The sequence below is a fragment of the Pelecanus crispus genome, chromosome 20, assembly GCF_030463565.1.
Source record: "Pelecanus crispus isolate bPelCri1 chromosome 20, bPelCri1.pri, whole genome shotgun sequence".
In the NCBI taxonomy this organism is placed as follows: domain Eukaryota; kingdom Metazoa; phylum Chordata; class Aves; order Pelecaniformes; family Pelecanidae; genus Pelecanus; species Pelecanus crispus.
In genome coordinates, this window is record NC_134662.1 from 1253444 (window position 1) to 1276535 (window position 23092).

The window sequence follows — 23092 nt, forward strand, 5'->3', positions numbered from 1 at the left end:
TGTGGCACTTGGGGACATGGTTCAGTCTAGTCTACCCTTGATTGGTTTAGAGTAGACTTGGTAGTGTAGGTTAATGGTTGGACTGGATGATCTTAAAGGTCTTTTCCAACCTAAATGATTCTATGATTCTATGATTCTATGATTTCCCCATTCCCAGAGCATCCTCAGCCTGGTAACAGCTAAAGCCACCCACCCTGTCCTTCAACTGCCTTCTGCACTGCTCTCCTGCCCCAGTGAGACTCCTGGCCTGAGCCAGAGTCAAACTGGACATAGTGATACTCTAAAATATTGTGGGCAGCAATGATTATTGACCAGGCATCCCAGCAGCATCCCGTGGCCTTGGGGCAGCTTCCCTGCAGCGCTGGCTGGGGGGGTGGATCTGTTCAGGTTTATATGCCTGGGGGTACCTTCAGCATCATCCGTCACTGCCTTGGGCTGACGGGCTGTGCCGATCGCCACGGGAAATTCTTCAATTAACTGGGAAACAGTCTTCCTTTGCAAGCTTCGCCCTCACGAAGCCCTTACAGATGTGGGGTGGGAAAGGGGTGCGCTCACAGCCGGTGGGAGCACAAATCCTGTGGCAGCCTCCAGTGGCAGGACCCATATCCTTTTGGATCAGGAACTGTGATGGGAAGGCAGTTCCGGGGCTGAATCCCTGCTCTCAGCCTGCAGCCCTGATCCCAGGGGGTGGCGGGTTAACCTGGGAGGGTTTGGCACCAGCGCTGGCTGGCTGACAAGCCCAGATTAACCAGTTGAAGACGTCACTTTCCATTACGGGAAAGGCTCCCACATAGCTCCAAAGCTTTTGGTCCCGGGGATTAGCCACTGGCACGCTCGGCTCCTGGCAAAGGGCAGGGGTCTGTCGGCACAGTGGTGCCTGGGGCGATGAACGGGGCCAGGAGCTGCTCTGAGGGGCACCTCCTGGGTGGCTGAGGATGACCATGTGGGAGCGGGTCAGGAGATCTTTGCTGAACTCGCTGTCCACAACCTTCCTGCACGTCTGGAAGTGGGTACGGGCTTTCTGGCATAAAAATGGCCTCTTGACCCTGTCGATGATGTCCGTTGCCACCGGGTGCTTCCTGGGGTTCCTGCTGCGGGCGCTGGAGCTGACGGAGCTGGTAAGCCTGGCCGGGACAGGGATGGGAGCGAGGGGGATGGAGCGGGGCAGTTGGGGAGACCAGCAAGATGTCACCATCAAGGGTCCCAGACGGGCACAGCCCCAAAAGCAAAGGCTCCTGCCCAAGAAAACCATCTCTCAGGGCAGATTTCTCCCTGTGGCTTTTTTTTTTTTTTTACCAAAAAGCTGCCAACAAATGCCAAAGCTGCAGGACAAATCCTGCTTCCCTCCACTGGGAGTGAGGGACTCCAGGATGGACACCATGGGGCTGCAGGAGCCTCCAGGTAGGATGAGGATGGGAAAGGGATGCTCAGCTGCTGGATGCTCAGTAACAGGCTCCCCCCAACACAAAGCGCAGCGTTGAGGTCCGAAGGATGAGCTCCTCCTGTTACTCTCCCCAGCTGCGCAGACGCTCAACCAAAGCACGTCTCCACTCTCTGGTGAAGGCCCAGCAAATCAATACGGGGTTCGTGGAGAGCCTGAGGGGCTTCCAGGGGTCACCTTCCTCTGAGGACCCTCAGAGACAAATGCATTGGAGAAAATGCACCTAAAAGGTGTGATCGCTCAGTGCTTTCTAGGAGCATTGCGCTGTTAAATGTCACTGCACTAAAATCCACGTGGCTTTAATGACATTGGGCGTCTTGTCTGTGGCTCAGCCCTGATCTTTGGGCGGGCTGGCTGAGCCCGGGAGGGGGGATGCTGCTTCAGGGAGAGCTCAGCTAGTGCTGGAGCATCCCTGTGTCACCCGCAAGGATTTAGCAAAGTCTTGTCACTTCAATTATGCCCTTCAGCATCACCACCCACAGCAGGGATGTTCTTGTTACTTAATTGAAGCGGGTGTAATCTCCCCGCGCCCTGGTGCATGTGCCTGTGAGAGACCAGCAGCCTCCCACACTGGGCTTGAGGCCGACAGAGCCTGGGGGCTCCTGCCCCTTGTCCTGCCATGCACAGAGCTCATCCATCCTCTGCCCCGGTCCCGTCCTGCCCTGCTGCCACAGCCCTGCACTCAGTCCCCAGCAGCCACTTCTCCCTGTTAGAGACTTCTGTCCTGAAATCTGTGCTGCAGATGAGGGGCCGGAGAAGCAGCCTGTCCCTGCTTTCCTCCCCACGATGGGAAAGTGTCACGAAGCTGAGAAACCCACTGACAAAAGAGATGCTGTTCAAATCTGTTACTTGCACCCAGCTGGACCCACCATGGCTCCGCTCCACAGGAGCCCCTCAGGGAAATCAGCCAAGTTTAGGCCACACGCGTGGGTTAGTGCAGGGACAGCAGTGTGGAGCATTTATTTTAATAGTTTTGCCTTGTCATCCCTCAAAGCCCGGTGGTATTGGTTATTTTGGAGTAAGCAAAAGCACCTGCTTGGCTTGGGGCCATCTCAGATCCATCCCTGACACCTCTACAGCAGCACAGTGGAAGACTGGGGGCAGGGAGGGCAGGAGGGAAGGCGGATGGATGGATTGATGGAGTGAGGGATGGATGGATGGAGGCATGGAAGGAATTTAGCAGGTCAGAACAATGGTGGATAGAGATGGACGGAGGGATGGTGGGTGGAGGTAGGGATGGATGGTGGGTGGAGGTAGGGATGGGTGGGTGGGTGGGTGGAGGGATGGATGGGTGGGTGGGTGGAGGGATGGAGGGATGGATGGTGGGTGGAGGTAGGGATGGATGGGTGGGTGGATGGAGGGATGCTGGCCAGGTGTCTGCTGGTCTCGCAGACCCCTCACTCTTCCCTTGGTCGTGGCTGTGGGATCTGGGCTTTGGGGGTGTCTCTCCAGGCATCCCTTCCTCATGCCCATGGACATGGTAGAGGGTGGGTGGATGCCCCAGGGTGGAAACCTCCCTCGATGCACTGCGAGGCTGCCCCACAGATGGGCCAGACACCTGGGCTCTCCCTGAGCTTGGCTTTGCCATTTGCAGCCACAAGGTATTTCTGCCTTTCGCTGCCGGCACCAGGCTGCACCTGACAGCTTTGAGGCACTTTTGCACGTGCAGTCAAGCCTCTGCTCCCCAGTAACAAGTGCAACAATGCTCGGGAGGAGCCAGCAGTGGGGCCATGGGGCCCATTCCCTAGACGGCGATGGACCCAAGGATGTTTCTGGGAGGGGACCAGCCCCACACGCCCCTCTCCAGTTCACAGCCAGGTTTCCCACATGGCCAGTACTTCCCATCCCTGACCCAGCTCCCAGTAAGGGACAGCCAGAGAAACAGTGTCTCTGAGTGCTGCAAGGAAAGGCTGCCATCCTGGAACCGAGCTCAGAGCTGTATCTGGTTGGGAAAAAGGCCCATTTATCAGGTTTGAGCCCTTAACCCGCGAGCAGCGTCCACTTCTCAGCTCTCACCTGACACAACGGCTCTACTCTATGTGTAGGAGAAGCAGTATTTTTCCTTTCCTGGAGAGCTCCTCATGAGGATGTTGAAGATGCTAATCCTGCCTTTGATCACCTCCAGGTAAGACATCATCTTCTGCTTCTAAAGTACCATCTCTCCATCACATTGAGGAGATTGCCCCGTGATCCCCCATTGAGGAGATCACCCCAAAACTGCCGGGGTGAGAATAACCCCAGCCCCAAGCAGCAAGCAACCAAGCAGCATCCCCTGCCTTGATGTCCATTAAATTCCATGATTTCCCAGCAGTTGTCTGGGACAAATCCTCACCTGGATTTGGTAGAAACCTACACCTAGGTCAGATACCTGCACTGGCAGGGGTGTTTCCCTTCTTTTTGTGCCCAGCCAGGTGGCAATGTCGGGACTATCCATGGGCAGCTGACAATGGGCAGCTGTTTAAACTCAAAGCAGACTTCCTTATTTAGAGGGTTTAAAGAAAGTTCAGGTAGAAACCATAAGCAATGTTGCATCTATGTTTGCAAATCCCACTTCCATCAGATCTAGAAATAACCAATAGAGCTGACAGAGTCACACTCAAGCCTAAGCAAGGTCTTGAAAAGCTTATGTGGATTTACATATTTTAAACAATTGCTGGCACATGCTTATTAGAAATACCCAAGTGATTAGCCATTCATTCCCTTGAGAATGTGTCACTTCTCTATTGTTTTTCAGAGTTTGTTTGCTGCCCCATTTGCCGTTGGTTTATTTTTGGGAGCAGTGTAGTCTCTATCCTGGCCACACTTGGTTTTTTCGGTACCAGCCCTTGTAAAGCTGCTTTCTTTTCTCCTCCAGTATTTCACACCTGCTTCCCCGATGCACTGCCTGGATTTTCCTTCGCTCTTGGGGTGCTTTCAGCCCTCCTTGCAGCTCAATGATGCTGGGTAGTCCCAGCTGACTGCTCTCCTGCCTGCAGGCATGCGGTCTGCACGGGGCTCCCTGGATTTTTCTTGCACATTGAATTGAACCAGGCTTTTTTCTTATTTAATTACTGAATGATGGTGAAGTGGTGTCTTCCCTCTACGCACCGTCCCAGAGGGGACCGGGTGCACTCTGGGGATGGATTTGTTCAGGTTGGGGCTCAGCTCTGGAACTCCCCAAGCCTCACACCGGAAAGCATCACCCACCTCCACGTTGTTTTAGTGGCCTCTCTTGAGCTTCCCAGGGTCTCTCTCCTCCTGGATATGTGGCTGCTGGAGGGGATCTGTGGGCTGGCCACCACCTCAAGCATCCAACCCTTACATGTCTCCAAGGGTGGCATTAACCATTGTAGCCTCTGCCTCCATCACGTCCCACCCGGGGGTCGTTGGGCCACTGCTGAATGCCACTGTCAGGTTTGGGCAGGACTCTGCAGGGCCCCAGGGGAGCTGGAGCAGTGAAAACCAGCAGCCAGGAGCTCGGGGTGGCTCTGAGTGCACATGGGGCATGCTGCAGCCCCCAGACACTCCCATTTACCCCCAGTGCCAGCACCACTGCCCGCCAGCTCTCCCTGCTGGTGCAGCCTGTAATACCGTCTCTATTTTTAGTCCAGTTTTGCTTAAAAGTAGCTTATGAGATAATTCTTAGGAAAGCTTACATGTACGTGAAGTCTGAACCAGCAGCTCTCTCCTTGGGGGAGTGGGGTCCATCCCCACCAGGATTTTATAAACCTTACTAATACCTTTCTTCACCGTTCGCAGTGACAGACAGCAGCACAGGGCATCAAAGATTTAAGAGAAGAGTATCACAAAAAAAAGAGCAGCGTTAGTTATTCACCATCAAAATACACTACCAATATTTACTACTTATCCCTTGGAGAAAACAGAAAACATGGCCAGACCTTGAAAAGGGACTCAGAGAGGTGTCTCCTGCTCTTTGTAGCTCAGCCTGGGTTGCCACAAGCCCATACTGGGTGTGAGATCCTGTGGGCACAGGCACATGAATTTGCAAGAGCTTGGTGATGCCCTTAAGCACTGGTTAAAAAAAAATCTATGGAAACTTCTCCCACCTTGGAGATTTTGCCCATCAGATGCATCTTGTGCGGTTTTGGGAGCAGATGCTTACCACAATCTTTTCTGCTGCAGCCTCATGTCCGGGCTGGCCACCATGGACTCCAAGGCCTGTGGGAAGATGGGGGTGATCACCATCACCTACTACCTTTGGACAACCTTCATGGCAGTGACTGTTGGGATCATCCTCGTGGTCAGCATCCACCCTGGCGCAGCTGCCCAGAAGGACGACTACTCTGTGGGGAAAGTGGTGCTCAGCTCCGCCGATGCATTACTGGATTTAATCAGGTACGTCTTAGGATTTCAGGAGGAGCCAAGTTTATGATGGCGTTTCACAGACAAGATCTTCCCACAAGGCATTGAGTTCCTGGGAGATACTGAGATTCTCAAGGGAAATAGGAGAACCATTGGCCATGCTGACCAGGCACCGGTACCTCTGAGCCCAGCGACCTGGGGTTCATTTCTCCCCATGCTTGTCCCTCTGGCCACTCTATCACCCCTGTTGCTCTCCTCCCAGAGCCACCAGCAAAGATGAGTGCAGCAGCGGAGAACAGGAAGATTTAAATTCCCTACAAAGCTCAGCGGTTCTCCCTCTGCAGCCCCAGCCGTGACATGCCAAGCCCTGCAGCTCCTTGGGCTTTGCAAGGTAAAAATGAGCAGCAGTTGGCCCAGGGCTGCATTAAAGCAGCAGACAAGGATTAACTGGGGAGGGGGTGGAGCATGGACCTGGGGGCTGGGGGAGAATCTCCATTTCTGGAGGTGTTCGGTCAACTGGACAAGGCTCTGACCATCCTGCTCCAGCTTTGCAGGCGGTCCTGCTCTGAGCAGGGGGTTGGAGATGGCAGATGTCCGTCCAACCTCTGGCTTTCTACAAGTCCTGTTTACACGTGGTTCACAGTCCTGCTCTTCATTCACCTTCCAGCATCTCTTCGCCCCCAGCTTGCACAGAGGACACCAAGCTGCTGTTGGTTTAATGGTCCTCCTCTTGGCCTTGTGCCCGCCAGAGGTGCTTCCCAGGTTGTTCCCCGTGTTCTCATGATGCACTTTAACCCCTGCGCAATTGCTCTCTTACAGAAACATGTTTCCTTCTAATCTCATTGAAGCTTCATTCCAGCAGGTGAGTTCACCCGGTCCCACTGCCATGGGCAGCTGGGATGGCGCTCAGCTCCAGACAGGGCTGCTTTCCCTGTCTGGGGGGGTCTTCCCCACCCACAGCCTGGACATGAGCCCCTTCCTTTCCCTCTGCCTCCCTCCCCACCCTGCCTGCTCCCCAGCTGCTTTCTGCTCACCCCAGGGTGGGCACCCGAAGGTGGGAGGGTGCTGGTGGGCCCCGGCCTGCCCTCTGCCTGGGAGGGCTCCTGTACAAAAGCAGCACAACCTCTCTTCCCTCGGACCCTGTTCTTGTGCAGTGGCTTCTCGGTGCCTGGGGACTGGGCAGCAGAGGCAGAGGGGTGGGCGGGCAGCAGGCATGGGGAAGGAAAGCTTGACGGAAAGGTTGGGATAGATCAAGGGGACAGGCCAAGGAGGGGCCAGGTAGGGTAGAGGGAAGGGAAAACGAGCAAACTCACGACATTGGGAAAGCATCTGTAAAGCCCTCAGAAGGAGAGGGATGGGGGGTGAAGGGGCCTCTCCATGGCGACCACAAAGCTCACCCAGTGCTGCACCAGGATCCTGCAGGGACCTGACTCACAAATGCCATGCGTCTGTCCAGAGAAGTGCAGCCTTGCTCAAGGATCGCTGTGCTGAGGTCTAGCAGGGAACAACCACAGTTCCCATTGCCTGTTCCTTGCTTCTCTTCTTTTCACCAGCCTTTTACTGCCTGAAAAGCAAACTTTGAACCTCCACGGCCACCTGGCCCAGTGATGGCTTTGCCTCTGTGTTCAGAGCAGGATGGAGCCCGTTGCCAACAGGACACTAACCTCACTGCTTTGCTTTTGTTCCAGTATCGAACTATTCTTGTCCCGGTGGTGAAGTCTCCCGGCTTTCCAAAGATCCCAGGGAAATCTCTCAGTTTTATTTACTTTGCACCTGACGATGAAAACCCTGAAATTCATCGGCCTGTGTTCCTTGAGCTGACGCCATCACCTGAGATGACCTACCGAACTCTGCCTGGGACCAGCAACGAGATGAACGTCTTGGGAATAGTCATCTTCTCAGCAACGATAGGTACCTGCTCAATAGAGAACGGGGGTCCGTGACGTGCCCCGACGCAGCTTGCAAGGCTGTTCAGTGGCGGTTGCAACCCAAGGTGGTAACTGCTGTGGCCACTGATCTGTAAACTGAGGTGGGCATGCTCAGAGGGATGAGGTTATTTTAGCTGTAACTGCTCAAGTCCCTAGGGAACCAGGCACAGCACGGAGCTTGTACCAACACCTTCATCAGTACCATCCATAATGGAGCTCACAAAAGGTTTTAGGCACTGAGAAGGCTGTTTTCTCCCCAGATTTTCCATATGAGCCTTCACAGCCCAAGCATGGGTCCTGTGGGTTTTCAAATTGTCACGTAAGCTGGAGGGTCCTTTTAATGAGGTCTACTGAAGTAAGTTGTAACTTTTGCAGAGGCTACCTGGGACAAAGCTTGTTACAAACGGTCTGAACCCTTTACTCTGGCAGTGTTCAAACTCCTTGAACACGCAGCAGGTGAAAGCCGGGTCAGGCTTAGTGCCTGTCACAAATTATGGAAATTTGTAACAGGACTTTCTGAAGAAGGTAAGAAAGCTTCCTGCATTGAACAGCTTGCAATCCTGCTTGGACAAGGTGCTCGGCAGCAATTTCAGGAAGGAAAGAAGAAGCAGAGGTTGGATGGAGACAACATGTGCAAGAGATAGGGAGGAAGAAGGTTTAAAGGGGAGAAAGTCATGGGAAGGAGGAACTTGGAGCTGACTCAAAGTGTAAGACAGAAAGACACTGGGTGCAAGGCCGAGTGAGAAACACAGGAAGAGACGAATCAGGGAAAAGAGTAGGAGGCAACGAGATGAGCATGGGGACAGGATTACATGTAGGTTAAGAGGTGAGGGCAAGGAGCTTGAACTTAGTGTGCAAGGAATCAAAAGGCCGATTAGAGGATTTGAGGGGTGGAGGCAGTGTAGCCAGCACAGCACTGGAGCACACCAGACTGCCATCAGAGCCAGGGGAGAGCAGCACGTTTTAAAGGCTGCAATACAGTGAGTGCCTGGAGGAGATGGCCGCAGTAAGACTGGGCAGAGACAGACCCACTTCCAGATCCTTACAGACAAAAGAGATGTCTATGGCAGACTCCTGTCCCAGTGACCAACACCATCTGCAGACCACAGACACTCAGGGAACATGCCAAGCTCCTGCCTGTTGGACACATGCCCTCCTCCAGCCCAGCCAAACAAGTGAGGAGAAGCCACTTTTCTCTTCTGAGATTACCACCCCACCACCCTGCCAGCATGGGAGTGAGGATCAGTGCTGAGTTCGGACGCAGTGGGAGATCACCTGAGTGAGCTCCGGCCACCCAGTTGCATTCCCCTGGTTTTGCTCCAAAAAGCTGCAGACCGGCAGAGCATCACCTGCACCAGGGACAGGCAGCTTGGAAAAAGGCATCCATACATCTGTGGGAAGCTTCACCTGTGAGGAGAGGTTGAATTAATGGGTTTTGCCTGGCAGAAAACAGGAGAGGCACAGGGAAGGCCAGGCAACACAGCCCTGTGCTGTGGAAATGGGGATCAGCTCCTCCTTGCAGCAAGGCGGGGGAGGCCAGGTGGAAGCTGGTTGAGAGCTTGGCAAAGGGTATTTGTGTCCAATACCAAAATTAGACAGTTTGTGGAACTGACACCAAGGTGTCCACGCAGCACTTGCTGGCTACCCGGAGCGGCTTTGCTGTGGATGGTAACCCCACACAGCTACCACAGCTCCAGCGATCTCTTGACTGACACCGAGCATCTTCAGTCGTCTCCATTACTTTTGAAATCCAGAAAAGGGCAGAGAGTTAAAGTTACTTGAAGTAAGATGTCCATTCGCTAGGGCGATCTTTTCCAAATCAGCTGTCTGTAGGACCTGAAGAGAAATGGATTTCTTTCAAACCAGCTGTAATGGCCACCAAAGGCTGGATGAATATCCACGGAGCTGAGATTTAAATATGCCAAGCCTTGTCTCATTTCTGGAAGTCCTGGCAAAGGTGACCCTACCTCATCTCTCTTCTGAGCAAGCCAAGAGATCCATCTACCTGTTAGGGGTCTCTAGGAGTTCTCAGCCCTGAAGACTGAAGAGGGATGAGAGGGACAAGACAAAATCCTGACTATATTCTTCTTTTCCAAGCTAAAGCAGATGCTTGTACAGTGCTTCGGAAGTAATTTTAGCTAATGGGACCACACAGCAAGTACACACACCAGGCTGGAAACTTGATGGGCAAATACTCAAAGACTCATTTTTCTTTTGCTCAATGGGTACCTGGGAAACCTCCTCGCCAGTGAAAGCAATGGGATTTAGCACTGGCCAATTTTGTGCTGGCAGACCAGAAAGCACCATAACCCCTCTAACCTTCAACAGAAAACTGGACTGGAATTAAGTTAATACAACATCATCAAAAGAAAAACCAGAATTAGTACAGGATGCTTAATGCCTGTATCTAAGCAACTCAGTTGGATCCTTCCTGACGTATTATTGTACAGCCACATGTGTTGTCACCACCACAGTACAGTCTGTGAGCCACCAACAAAGCCGTCTGTGTGAAATAGCTGGTCAGCAGCCAGCACAGCCCATCCCACGAGGGAACCGAGAACGGCCGCCACCCACGGGGATCAAGAAATCCGAGCACTTCTGAAGAAGCTCATCCGAGTGGCAGATGTGGTGTGCAGCTCTTTTCACTCCAGAGCAAGGGGAGGGATGCAACATATCATCACATCCTCAGCTATATATAACCCCACCAAGCTTTGTCCTTTAAAGAAATCAATTTTTATTTCCAGAGCTACTTTATTCTTGTATTACCAAATAGCAAAAAGACAGCTTATCCACCTTGAGAACTGACTCTTCCAGTATTGAGCAGCAGTGAAGAATTTATCAGTTATCTGTGCAAGGTAATAGCCCAAATCCTGGATTTGGGTTTGGTGGGTTTTTCTGAGAAAAGGCCAGATGGTTGTATATTTGCTTGGAGCAGAGAATTACCGTGACCCGTAAGAGCATGTGGAAATCTGTACTGACTTGCTGTGAGTTTGCCCAGTGAAACCCATTCCATGACCACCAGAGCCTCAAGACGATCACTGCTCCCGTGGTACTATTGAGTAATACAAACCGATGTGCTTGGTTGCAGGACTTCTCCTGGGAAAAATGGGCGAGCGAGGAACTCCGCTGGTTAACGTGTGCCAGTGTCTGAATGAAGCAGTTATGAAAATTGTCTCGATGGCAGTTTGGTAAATCTCTTTTGGACTGATTCAGTTATTTTCTTACTGCTATCTAATGGTAATGCCAGTCATATGTCTACAAGTATCTATTGTGAGAACTGGATTTATTTTCATATGACTGTACTACATGGTACCAAATACTGTAATGACTGTCATGTAGTACTTCAATGATTGCTGCATCCTCACAAATATTTTCTTATGCTTATTCTTTGCAGGTACTTCCCCTTTGGCATTGTATTTCTCATTGCTGGAAAGATCCTGGAGATGGAAGATCCATCAGTTATAGGACAGAAGCTGGGACTATATGCCATTACAGTAGTGTCAGGGCTAGTCATCCATGGACTCATCCTCTTACCTCTGCTTTTTGCGCTCATCACCAAGAAAAACCCCTTTGCTTTCATTCAGGGCATACTGCAAGCCTTGCTGATCGCCTTAGCTACATCTTCCAGGTATGAAAACATGGCTGAAATGTGCCAATACAGCTGAGAAGGCACCTGGTATAGTCATGGGAGATGTGGCCGCGTGTTTGGCCAGGCGAGCTGTGGGAGAACAGATATAATTCAGACAAAGAAAAATTATGCTCCAGCACTATTTGAAATGAGATCACTTCCAGTTTTAGTAGTTAGTGGGATGCTTGGCACTGCCCTGGTCCTCAGCGGGAAGAGCCTCAGTGCGTCTTCAGACCCAGCCAGCTCACATTGCTCTTCCGCTTGCCTTCTCCTGGGGTTCTCCCAGAGCAAAGCAGCAATATTTGTGCATGTGTGCTTCTTTTAATTGCTGCAGTCAGTTTTCTTTCAAAGAATTAAAAATAGGACTGTTGTAGGTGCTTTGTAAAACAGCATGGGGTTATGATCCTGGGTTTTAATTGAAAACATCAAAAGCTCTTCTGAACACTTTACTGAAAAGCTTAAATCAACTCCTGGGTATCCCAAACTCCTCCAAAGAAAAGTGTTGTCTACTTTGATAAGATTTTATAATTTTAGATTATTTTTATCTATTTTATTTTAATTGAAAAAAATTCTTTATAACAATGAAGAAACTTTACATTAGAAGCTAACATCCTTTCTGGAAGACACAGAAATTAAAACATTTTCTTAGAAAACATTTGACTAGGCAAAGGGTTTTTCTGGCCTCAATAATATTGCTTCTTCACATAATCCCAATAAAACCATCTAGGATCCTGCCTCCCTCCCCCCATGCCCACTGCTGCAGGTCTCTTCTGCTACTCAACTACCTGATCTCCTCCTGAACTTGGGTCTCCAGCTCTGTCTCCATCAGGCCTTCTCCCTCCTCTCTGCTCTGCAGCCAGCTAAGCAAGCTGGAGAGCTGCTACGCAGAGGACAGCGGGAGCACTCTGCTCCTTGTGCCAGCCCTGCGGTCTGTGCCAGGGGGTGGGGGCCATTGTGCTATGTGCTGCGGCCATCTCCTTTCAGAAATGCAGCCCCTGCCTCCAAGAGTCTATTGCAATCCCATCGACTTCTTTTCTGTGCTCGTTTCCTTTCTTCTACTCGGTCTTCTTCCTCCACATCCTTATCCTGACTCCTGTGTGACAGCTCATGTCTTCGTGCTAGACAGAAACAAGAGAGAAAGGTTGGCGGGTGCAAGAGCCAAGGAAGCTGCTCCTTGTGTGTGCGGCACGGAGGAGACAAACGAGGAACAACGGGATCTGGCTGGACGCCAGCATGGCCAGTACTGGCAGATGCTGCCCTGTACCAATGTTGGAGGTGCTGCAGGATTAACGTGGGGACCAGGGATGTACAACAAAGCTGCAACCATCACACAGAGCTGTTCATAGAGCATGGTGCTTTCAGCCACTGAAATTACATTCTGACATTTTATCTTGCAGCCAGCAGCTAACTGACTACTTGGCTAATTACGTATATTCCACAGGCAGTGCAAGTTGAAGAAACTTTCATAGCTATAGCAATTTGTGTAACATTGCTGCTGCATTTACCCTCAGAAGGACTTGTATTTCTATACTGTTATGTTGATTCATATTTATAAAGTTCAATGCAAACGATAGAGAGGATTACTGATCCTTTCTTGTTCTGCAGTTCAGCAACCTTGCCCATCACCCTGAAGTGTCTCCTGGAAAACAACGGAATAGACAGACGCGTGGCACGATTCGTCCTCCCTGTTGGTGCCACCATCAACATGGATGGCACGGCACTGTATGAAGCGGTCGCTGCTATCTTTATTGCCCAGGTCAATGAATATGACTTGGATTTGGGACAAATTATAACGATAAGGTAAACATTTCTTTGCAGCAGCTGAAATACTTCTCTCTGTTCATATTTATAGACATTATAACAACCTCTCACGCTTTTCCCGTTTGGCACAGATCTTGCTACTGCACAGAGTGAACTTTGCTGGAAAGCTGAGAGTAGGAAAAGGTGCAGCATGTTCCAGCCCCCTGCACTGTGCACCAGGGAAAGCTCAGGCTCTGCACCCACAGAATTTGCTGCAGAATCAAAGACTTTGCCTGTAGGTAAAAGCCAGACTGCAAACTAACAGCATGGCTACGGCAGGTCAACACCTGCAGTGCAGATTAATTATCTTAGCACAGAAAGGGTCATGCAGGTATAATTTAGTCCCCTTCAGGAATTCAATATCCTCATTTTATAAGCAGGGAAATAAAGCATCTATCCAGATAAAAATAAATAAGTACAGTTGCAAATATTTAGCAATTTTAGGCAGGGGCTACCTACACTGGAATGCAGAGGGGTGTTGTGTAAGCACAAAGCCAAGAGTACCTGCTGCAAGCCCTTGGCCATGATGTGCACAGGAAAGGGTTCGGGATAGCATCAGGGAGCAGGAAGGTGGTGGAAGCCAGATCCAATCCAATCCTTCCATACAGGAATAACTTACTTTGCCATACAAACATGCTTGCTTTTTTTTTTTAAAAAACAAACAAACAAACAAAACAACCCACCACAATAATTGCATGGCCACCTTCTCTTTGCAGCATAACAGCAACAGCAGCAAGCATAGGGGCAGCCGGGATCCCCCAGTCCGGACTCGTTACGATGGTCATTGTGCTAACTTCTGTTGGGCTGCCGACCGACGATATCACACTCATCATCGCAGTCGACTGGGCTCTGTAAGTATCTTCCAGACACAGTGTTATGGGCAGGTGCTAAATGCCAATTCATGGTGACGTATTTGAAGCAGCTCTCACGGAGGCAAACAGAGATTGAGGGATCACAGAACAAGGCCAGGAGCCAAGTGTGAGATTCTTCATTTTCCAATTATTTTCTTGAAATGGCCCATGGTAACTATAGGCAAACAGTCTCCTAAAGGAGGACTAGAGGCATTTCTGTTCCGAGGTGCCCATCACTGTCTGGTGCCTCATTAAGGACTGCACGTGGAAGAAGTGGCAATGGTATTCAGCCACTCTCTCAAGTAAGGTCCCCAGTTTGAAATACCAGCTTGTCCGGATCTTTTATCTAAATTCCTATCTGACTGCCCAACACATCTTTGTTGGAGGTCTCAAATAAGTAACAAAATCTATCTTTCTGAAACATACATAAATTTATACTTTTAAGAGATCAAAAGGATGCTACTTTCCTCCGTAGCGAGAGGTAGAAAAGGAGGAAAGCAGGTGCATAGTCCTGTCTTCGTGAAGCATTACTGCGTAAGGCTGATAGTTAATGTATTCCCTAGAAGTACCTCAATTCCTAGTCTTCTCCAAGCTGCCCACTCTGCGAACAAAGGAGGATGGACAGCACAAGAGTCAAAGCGAAATAGTAGATGGTACAGTATTTGTTCTGGTGGATTATCATCCCTGGAAGAGGAATAAGGTTGATAAGGCAGGGTGAAAGGTATCTGGCCTTGTTCAAGGAGAAATTAAAATTAGCCAGAAAGATGCTAACAACAACAAGAGTGTGACAGAAGGGGTGGAAACATGCAATTGTTTAGGAAAAAAGCATGATCTTCAGGAAAAAAAAAAATCAGAGAAATCAATAATAAACCATAAACCACTGGTAATTATTTTCAATATGTGCTCATCCAGTTTGCTGTTTCTATTTCCGAAACATGGGCATTTTCACAATTAAAAAGCAGAAAGGAGAGAGAAATAGATGTCACATCAAAACAGTAACAAGGTGAAGTACAAGTTGGTTGCACACCAAATCATAGCAGTAAATTAGGCAGTCAGTTCTTGAACAGATGTAGCAAAACCCCCTCTTGTATTTAATAAGCAACTTCTCTCTCAAACCCGTATGTCACCAGAACTAAAACATCACTGGAGTTTCTAAAAGGATGACATTTTCAAGGGCCTGCATCCAACACCGAGGACGTCTATCTTCCAGCGAGACTGTCTTCATCTTGATGGATGAAGACCAGATTGATCCCGAGACAAAAACTGACGCTTGATCACATTTGTCACAGACAAACAGAAGTCAGATGTATGCAGTTTGTGAAATATGCCAGTTTAAAGTACTAAGATAAAAATGAAGAGAATTAGCTAGGTGAAAAAGCATACAGAGTAAACGCTGACTTCTATGTAACTGATGCATGGGTTGCTTATTTGTACTTCACAGCCAGCCTGGACAGAGAGGAGACAGCATCGAGTATCCCAGCTGCTTTTCTCTTTCACATAAAAGGAAGTTTAGCTTTTCAGGCGAAACTTGTAAAATCTGAACACAACGTGAGTTTGATCTTTGAGCATCACAGGGTACCCAGCACCACCAACTGCTGCAATGCGCCGGCACTTTCCACTGATGTGAGAGGTGCTTGGATAAACAAGAGAGGTGCTGTGGCTGGATAAACAAGATTTCCTCCCCGAGAGGCATCCCAAGGAGTTTTATGACTCACTGAGGCAGCTCACCCCACTTTAAGCAAAATGGCAATGCTGCATCAGTTTGGGAAGTAGCACGGGCAGGTCTATGCACAAAGACAACAAGCATGAGACAAAAGAAGCCCCATCACCTTCATGGTACTGGGCCCACACAGACATCGCGTGTACCATTTTCTCTCTGTATTTGCAAGAACAATACTGCACTTGTCTCAACTTGCCATTAGCAAAACCAGTGGTAGAGACATTAGGGATGGAGGCTGACATGTTTCAAAGCCATAAAAATCCTGGGCACACTGGCTGTGACCACCAACTGCATCCTCACAGCTCTCTCTCATCTAGGGATCGATTTCGAACTATGACCAATGTCCTTGGTGATGCTCTGGCTGCCGGCATCATAGCACATGTCTGCAAGAAAGACTTTGCCCCACAGCCCCCAACGGTATGTATAGCTTCTCTGGGAGAGCAGGGGAACGCAGGAAATATGACTGCACAGACATAACCCATGTGCTCACTTAGGAAATTAAAATCGTGCTTTTCTTTTTTGCAGGAAGATCCAGTAAGCAACGCAGACAAGTTTCCTTCTGCAGAGACCTCACATCTGCATCCCAAAGATAACATGATTGAAATGATTGAGGAAACTTTGTTCGATCAGACAGCAGTTCATTATAACATCTGTCAGGTGTAGATCACAGCATTCCTGCGGCCAGGAAGGGGATCTTGGTGCTAAACACTGACATTGTGACTGTCGTATATGGATGCTTTGCAAGGTAAAGGCCTTACATGGCACAAAAAATGGAAAAATCCTCTCTGAAGACTGTGGGACTCTCCAGCAAGCACCCAAACAGCACGGCGCTGCCGTTCAGGGGGAAGGGAGCCTACTCCTCCTTGCAACCGAGCATGCAGCTGCGAGCTTGCTGCAGGACTGTCTGAAGCAGCTGGGAGTTGAAGGTTTTATGCCTCTCATTTTTTTCAAGCCCAGTTCTTTTCGAAGGTGAGGGAGGTGAGCAGGTATTAGAAAACCTGAACTGGACTAGATGAGAAAGCAGTAGAGATGGGACAAAAATCTGACACCTTAGGTCAGCAGCCCTTAATTGCTGGGCAGGCTGCACTCTATAACATTTTATTTACTTTATTATAGAGATTCTATTTTTAAAATAATTGCTTTTTTATTACTAGGTTCTCATCTAAAAACTAAGATTAATCAAATTTCTGTCTAGAGTTCAAAATCCAAGTGGGACGTAACTGGATTTTCCAGCCATTACACAAAGACAGGCCAGCTGGTTGAAGTGCTCCTCTCTCAGCACGGACAGCAAGATTCATTTTAAGTGCAGGGACAGAAGGACCAGCTGTACACGTGTTGTTACTGGCTGTTTTATTACAGTGAAACTAACTGACCAGGCCCAATTGCATCCACATTGATTTTCCCAGCTACGGATTTGTCCCTAAGTTCAAATTCCAATTACAGCCTTAAAATCAAAGCTTCCCAGGGCAGCCTTCTCCACAAAAGCCTTTTATACCAACAATTCATGTTGCTGAATTAATTTCTCTCTCGATATGCCATCTCATCTCCTTTCTCCCTCTTGCTTTGTCTTTACTGCCACAGTGTTAAGACTCATGGAAGCAGCTTAAACTCCCACTAACATCACTTAACAATTCTCCAATTGCACATTAAGGAAAAATTTCCTGTGCATAATCCTTCATGCTGGAGTCAGGGCTTTTAAAATATTCTCTAATTTAGAAGAAACATTAATTCCACTTTTGCCAAATGAAAAGCCAAAGTTATTAAATATCATAAACCAGCGTTTGCACAAAACCTACTTGTCTTCTCCCTACTAACTTCAAAAAGCCTTCAAAGTATCAGAATCACAGTCAAGGTTAAGCTTGAGGTACTGCTGTAGACTTTGGCCTTTCTTACCCTTTCATCCTAGGTTGGTTAGTTTTTTAGACCTTCTTAAACATTATTGCCCAACTATTCTTCAATAGGAGCAGTTATGTCATTTGCAAAAATCACATTTCAGATGTCATGTTATGTCATTTTAATCACATTTCAAATCAAGAGATCTCTGCAGCATTCCAGGCCATCCCTCTCTCCCCGATCATTTATTATTAGCTGGATGTATCACACACACAGCGTTTAGCACTGCCGTCTGTTAAGTGTTTTGCAAACGTAACAACTGCAGGCTGTTCCTCTCTACCCTGGAGCAAGCTCGGGCACGCAAAAACCCCTGCGGCGAGACGCTGGTGAACGCCAGGGAGGCTCCAGGCAGCTGCCAGCGCTGGGGCAGGGACCTGAGCACTGCTAGCTCCTACGCAGACGTCTGTCTGCACCAGTTATCTACATCCCCCAAACTACAGACGGAGAAACGGACACTTCTGAAGCATGTTGTTCCAAGGCAGTCGTTTAACACAGGCTTTAACACGATTAACAGGGTAATTTGTCAGACCTGTTTAGATGCCTGCTTTACAGGGCAGTACCTGGTGCCTGGAAGTGTCCACATCCCTCGCTGGCTGCCCAAGGGGAGCCCAAGCCAACCAGCACTGAAAGGCAGCCTAGATGAATCTTGCTTTTCACATACGTTCCCCTCTCATTAACGAGCTCTGCACATTACAACACAGAACCTTAGTCCTGCAAAAAAAACCACAGGACTGAATGTCCACAACAGGTTTCTTCGGCCAGTGGTAGGGATGCAGGATGAGTCTCCGGGCAATCACTCACATCACAGGGCTCTGCCTTCTGCAGAGCAGCCCAGTTTTCTCCCCTGCCTGCAGAGGCTGCAGTCCTGCTAGTAACGACTTAAAACAGTGCATCCTCAAGGTGACTGCAACTGGAAGAACAAACTATTGCTGACAAAATTGAATACTGTATCCCAGGTATAAATCTAGAGCTGGTGAAGTAAACACAAGTCCTTGCCTCAGGAGTTGCAAGTACTGTCATTTATCAAGTGTTGATAACATCTCCTAGTACCTGCTGAGATCCATTTTAGCAGAGAAGTTTGGATTTGTGAAAGCAGCAGCAAGGATGTTGGTTCTATTAAGGTCAAAAAAAAAAAAAGTGTCATGTCAGAGACAACACAGCCTCGTACCTTATGACAAATACAGTAAGAGAGCTTTAGCTACTTAGCAGTCTCAAAACCAGGCTGTAATCACTTTGCCCCTCTAACAGGATAAAACAAGGGGAAAAAAAAAATTCAAATGCTTCTGAAAGTCTGTGGTCTGGTAAAAAGTGAAGCCATCATTACTGATGTGAAAAAGCCAAACACAGCAAGGACAATCCATCATCTTCAGCACTGCAAACAGGCACAGAAGAGGCAGCTTAATACCTTTTAACAGGAAAAAGGAATTATGGAAAAGTTAAAGAAGCAGATTTACTGAATGCCCGAGTTCAGTGGCTAGTAAGGCATCCACTGTCTCAGCTGATGTCCTTGGGATGGTACCATCTCAACTCCACTTGTATTTTCAATACTCTGCTGCCATGGGGAAAACTTACACCAGTTTGTATCTGCTGCTCAGCAGGGAACAGGAGCCTCAATTTGCCAAAACTGAAAGCAGGCAGGAACCCATCTAACCCCAAAATGTCAGCATGACTTTATATATAGAGAGTAATGAAAACTTATCAGTGGTTGAGGGAGAAGAGATTTCCAGAAAAGATTTCTAGAAGACAAGAAAGTAGCAGAGGGTCTGGACAAAGTCATGGGGCATAATCTGAAGGAGTTTTATTCTGTCCCGACAACATTCAGGAGCACCAGGACTGGAGGGAGGCAAAGTAATGCGTGCTCCACACCAGGCAAATCAAGGCACCTTGCTTAGCAAATTGAAAACTACCTATTGGGCCTCAAAACAGGTCAAATGTGATTAAACCCTGATACACCACACCTTCATAGTATTGTCTAAAATTTTCCCAGATACCTGTAAGAAAAAAAGGTGCCTCTCTCCTTTCTAGCAATGAAAACATAAATCTGTTTCTGCTGCATTTCCATGCAATTGAAGACTGTACAGGCAGTGCAAGGCGCACATACTGAACGCACACTGAAATCTGGTGTACAGAAAGAATGCAAGCTCCAAACCCAAGTTTCTTGGAAATCCTCATTTTCCTTACAAATATAAAAATCTCATCTGACATTTTGATATAGATGTTCCCCAGATTATGGCTTGTGTGCATAATGTCATAATAAAGTAGGAGAGCAACTGGGAAAAGGAACTAGGTTGTTATACAAGTAGTATTTCCACTGAGACAAAAATCACAGAAAGCTACTCCAGTAAACTAAAACCCCGGTGAAAGGTATTTATGGGTTTTGCGGTTATCAGAGAAAAGTAGAAGCAGCCTTGGCTTTATGGCACCTCCCAAATACTGGCAGAAAATCCACCTATTTGGCCATATGAGCTTTGATTAGGGAACGACATTTCACCAATGGTTTTAGTGAATTTGAGGATGCAATTCACCATAAACACTAAGCTTAAATGAATTTGCATCAAGCCAGCCCTTCAGCTCAAGTGTAAGCTTTACACAAGAGATACCAGCTTGCTTCTACAGTCCATGATTAAGTTGCCTTGATCTTAAAGAACAGGTTCATTTCTGTGCTATTAGATGTCTTCCAGAGCATGAATTATTTTTACATATCCGAATTTATAAAAGTGCTAAGTTCTGATCAGGGACTTTCACTTTTATATTACTTTAGCATCTTTTTAGGGTTTATAGTGACCATAGAAGCAGTGTAGCATGGTAACATTTGAAATGGTGTAGTCAGTAGAGAGCGCTGCTACCTTTCCGTCCTTCAGATCAAAATGTAACTTGGTTTGTGTTTTACTGAAACTGGAAAAAAAGAACAAAATAACAACAGATGTGAAAAACAGCCCAAACCTCCCATTTTTTAATTTAAAATACTATCAGTTTCAAAATTATTCCGTGCAAGTTTTCTAGAATAACTTTTTGAAAATTCCATTCCACAAGTTTTGAAAGTCTTTATTTAAATCTATTAAAACACCAGGTTTCTCTGTAAAATCAGATTTCCAAAGCAGCTCTAAGTGATACACATGGCTTAACTACTTTTTTTTTTTTTTTTGGGGGGGGGGGGGGGGGGAATTAGAAGCATGTAACCTACACTAAATGCTCCTTTAAGTAGCAAATGCCTCCCTAGTGAATGTGCACTGGGATTGCCTGTCTTTGCCTCTTCCCTTCTGATTCACTGTACATATATATTTCCTTAAGGAATTTCTGCCTGATGTGATAGTAAAACTTTCTAGAAAATCTGAATAAATTATTTCAGTCCTTACTACAGGCAGGTGCTCCTCACCACATGACCCATCAGTTACCCCTCCCCGTATAATTCAGTAGATCCTACTGAAGATGTAGTGGTATGAGAGCAAAGTAAGACATGGCATGGCAATGCCTGTGTTCACGGTATCATTTGCAAACTGTTTCACAACAAAAGTTCAGATATACTTTATATATGCAGTGTTCAAATGCACCTGCAACTTTGCTGGGCACCCAGGATTTACGTTCAGATACACCAGCACCATGCAGAGCAAAGCAGCCGCCCAGCAGAGCGCGTTAGTCCTCAGCTAAGCACAGATCACAGTGCAGAGATGCTTTAGGACTCATTAGCTTGGATCTCGACAAGCCTGGGCAATTCTGCACGTGTTGCATCTCACTGTGTTTGACATTCTCCATCTGCAATCTTCCTAGGTTTTCAGCGTGGTGAAGAAGCCGAAACATCCCTGGGCAAGATGCTCCAGAATCCATGTCAGGAGTCGGCTAGTCTTGTGCAAGTGCAGACGTCCTGGTGCCTAGGTGTGCAATGTACACTTACCTTTGTTTTCCAGAAGTTACGCACCTCATTTAAACTACACAAATGAAGTCCCCTGCAGTCAACAGTGAGAGATAGGCACCTTTATGAGCAGTAAATCTGATATATTTTAGGAGCAGATGAATGGTCGTCTTAGTCTCTTACTGATGAGCTTGGACTGGGTGCTAAGATTTTTAATTGCTTGAGTCAGTAGGAAGAATCCCACCCTAAATTGCGTATCTGAGCAGAGATATTTATTTTTAGAATGCTGAGCCTTCAAACTCTGTAAGACCAGATTTTGGCTTTGATTTTGAGACACAGACTACCCAAATCATAGCTTGACACAGACAGGAAAGAATGATGGGGTTGAAACATTACACCCAACCCAAAACTTGCTGCTTCACTTACCTGGCCATCTCACCTCAGACATCTTCTACTCACTGTCCTTCCTTGAGCAGAACCACAACAAAATGGGTATTTGGCCATTCTCCTCCTTGTTTCCCTTTCCATATTCCTGAAGTCTTCAATCATCTGCAAAGCATTACCTTAAACCACATTCTGGTGCTAAAGTATTAATAACAGCAGCATCATGACCCCCACCTTCAGAATACTGTCTTGTCTTTAGACATCTTAACTCCATTTTGCTGTCTTTTTGTCTGCCTTCTGCCAAATCCCAAATAGTTATTCGCTTTGATAGGCTGCAGTCACTGGAGAGGCACAGAACGAATGCTCTTTGCACTTAAAGCCTGGCAGACACCTGCTGCTGCTTTCACAGCTCTAGCCAGGCTAAATTCCTCACAATTCTCCTCCTAATGCCAGCAAAACACCAGTTCTGACCTTTCATTGTTAGTTTCCACTGTTCATATATTGGCAATTCTTCCTGAGAGGATACCTGCATCCAGTCATCCATTAATCAGAGTTACTAGCTGCTCTTCAAGATCACGCTTTCTTCCAACCTGAGCACCAGTTTGCATTTCCTATACATGAAGTCCTAAGTAGGAAATAAAACATTCATACATATGCTTTGCAAGTAACAATTACTCACTTGCTCATAACTAGAATTACAAAAGCAGGAATCTCTCTTTGCACTCGTTCACACCCTCGCTTTTTCAACGAGATACAAAAAACACATACAAGGAACTGGTAAGAATGTTTGTCCACCTATGGACCCGAATATTTTCACCTTCTGAATCTGCAATCATAAAACCTCCCTTGCCCCTTTCACCTCATGATCTAGCAAAAGCAGCAGCTCAGTCAGCAGGAGCCAAGTTAAGTCTCATAATTGTGACATGGCTGGGCATCAGACAACAGAAATAACCGTCCAAGTCACGCTGTTCAGCGTTGACCACCACGAGCTCCTCAAGCAGCTCTACTGGGGCATTTTCAGTCTGCCAGTTCTTGCCTCAACAGTGCCAGACCAGATGACCGAGAAAGGTGCAACACACCCATAAACAGGCAGATACAAAACAACCAGGTCCCCTCGTCCTTTCCCCATCCCTTCCTCAAAGCATCCAAACACACAGCTCTTCACGTAAGTCCCAACAGAAGAGCTGCTCTCCCAAGATCTTCTCTTTTCTCACCTCCCAGTACTAAGCAGAAGCTCTGGGCTGCTGACTATTTCTCTTTAGCACATCCCCAGATGGAATAACAAGTGCACTAGT

The 23092-nt window shown here is 47.8% G+C and overlaps 1 protein-coding gene across 1 annotated transcript; it reads left to right on the top strand.

The window, feature by feature from the left end:
• Positions 1–941: 941 nt before the first annotated feature.
• Positions 942–16345, top strand: LOC104034380 (excitatory amino acid transporter 5). The gene is made up of 11 exons (XM_075723598.1): positions 942–1118; positions 3487–3566; positions 5564–5776; positions 6563–6605; positions 7432–7654; positions 10760–10859; positions 11066–11299; positions 12905–13099; positions 13816–13950; positions 15988–16087; positions 16196–16345. The coding sequence occupies exons 1-11, from the start codon at positions 942–944 to the stop codon at positions 16331–16333; spliced, it is 1638 nt and encodes a 545-aa protein (XP_075579713.1). The 3' UTR covers positions 16334–16345.
• Positions 16346–23092: the final 6747 nt, after the last annotated feature.

What these genes read in the sequence shown, in the direction of transcription:
- LOC104034380 (XM_075723598.1), top strand. Translation starts at nt 942, where the DNA reads ATGTGGGAGCGGGTCAGGAGATCTTTGCTGAACTCGCTGTCCACAACC. An exon ending in CTGCCTTTGATCACCTCCAG is followed by an intron (nt 3,567 to 5,563) that starts GTAAGACATCAT and finishes TTTCTGCTGCAG; the next exon opens with CCTCATGTCCGGGCTGGCCA. An exon ending in GGACAAATTATAACGATAAG is followed by an intron (nt 13,100 to 13,815) that starts GTAAACATTTCT and finishes TTCTCTTTGCAG; the next exon opens with CATAACAGCAACAGCAGCAA.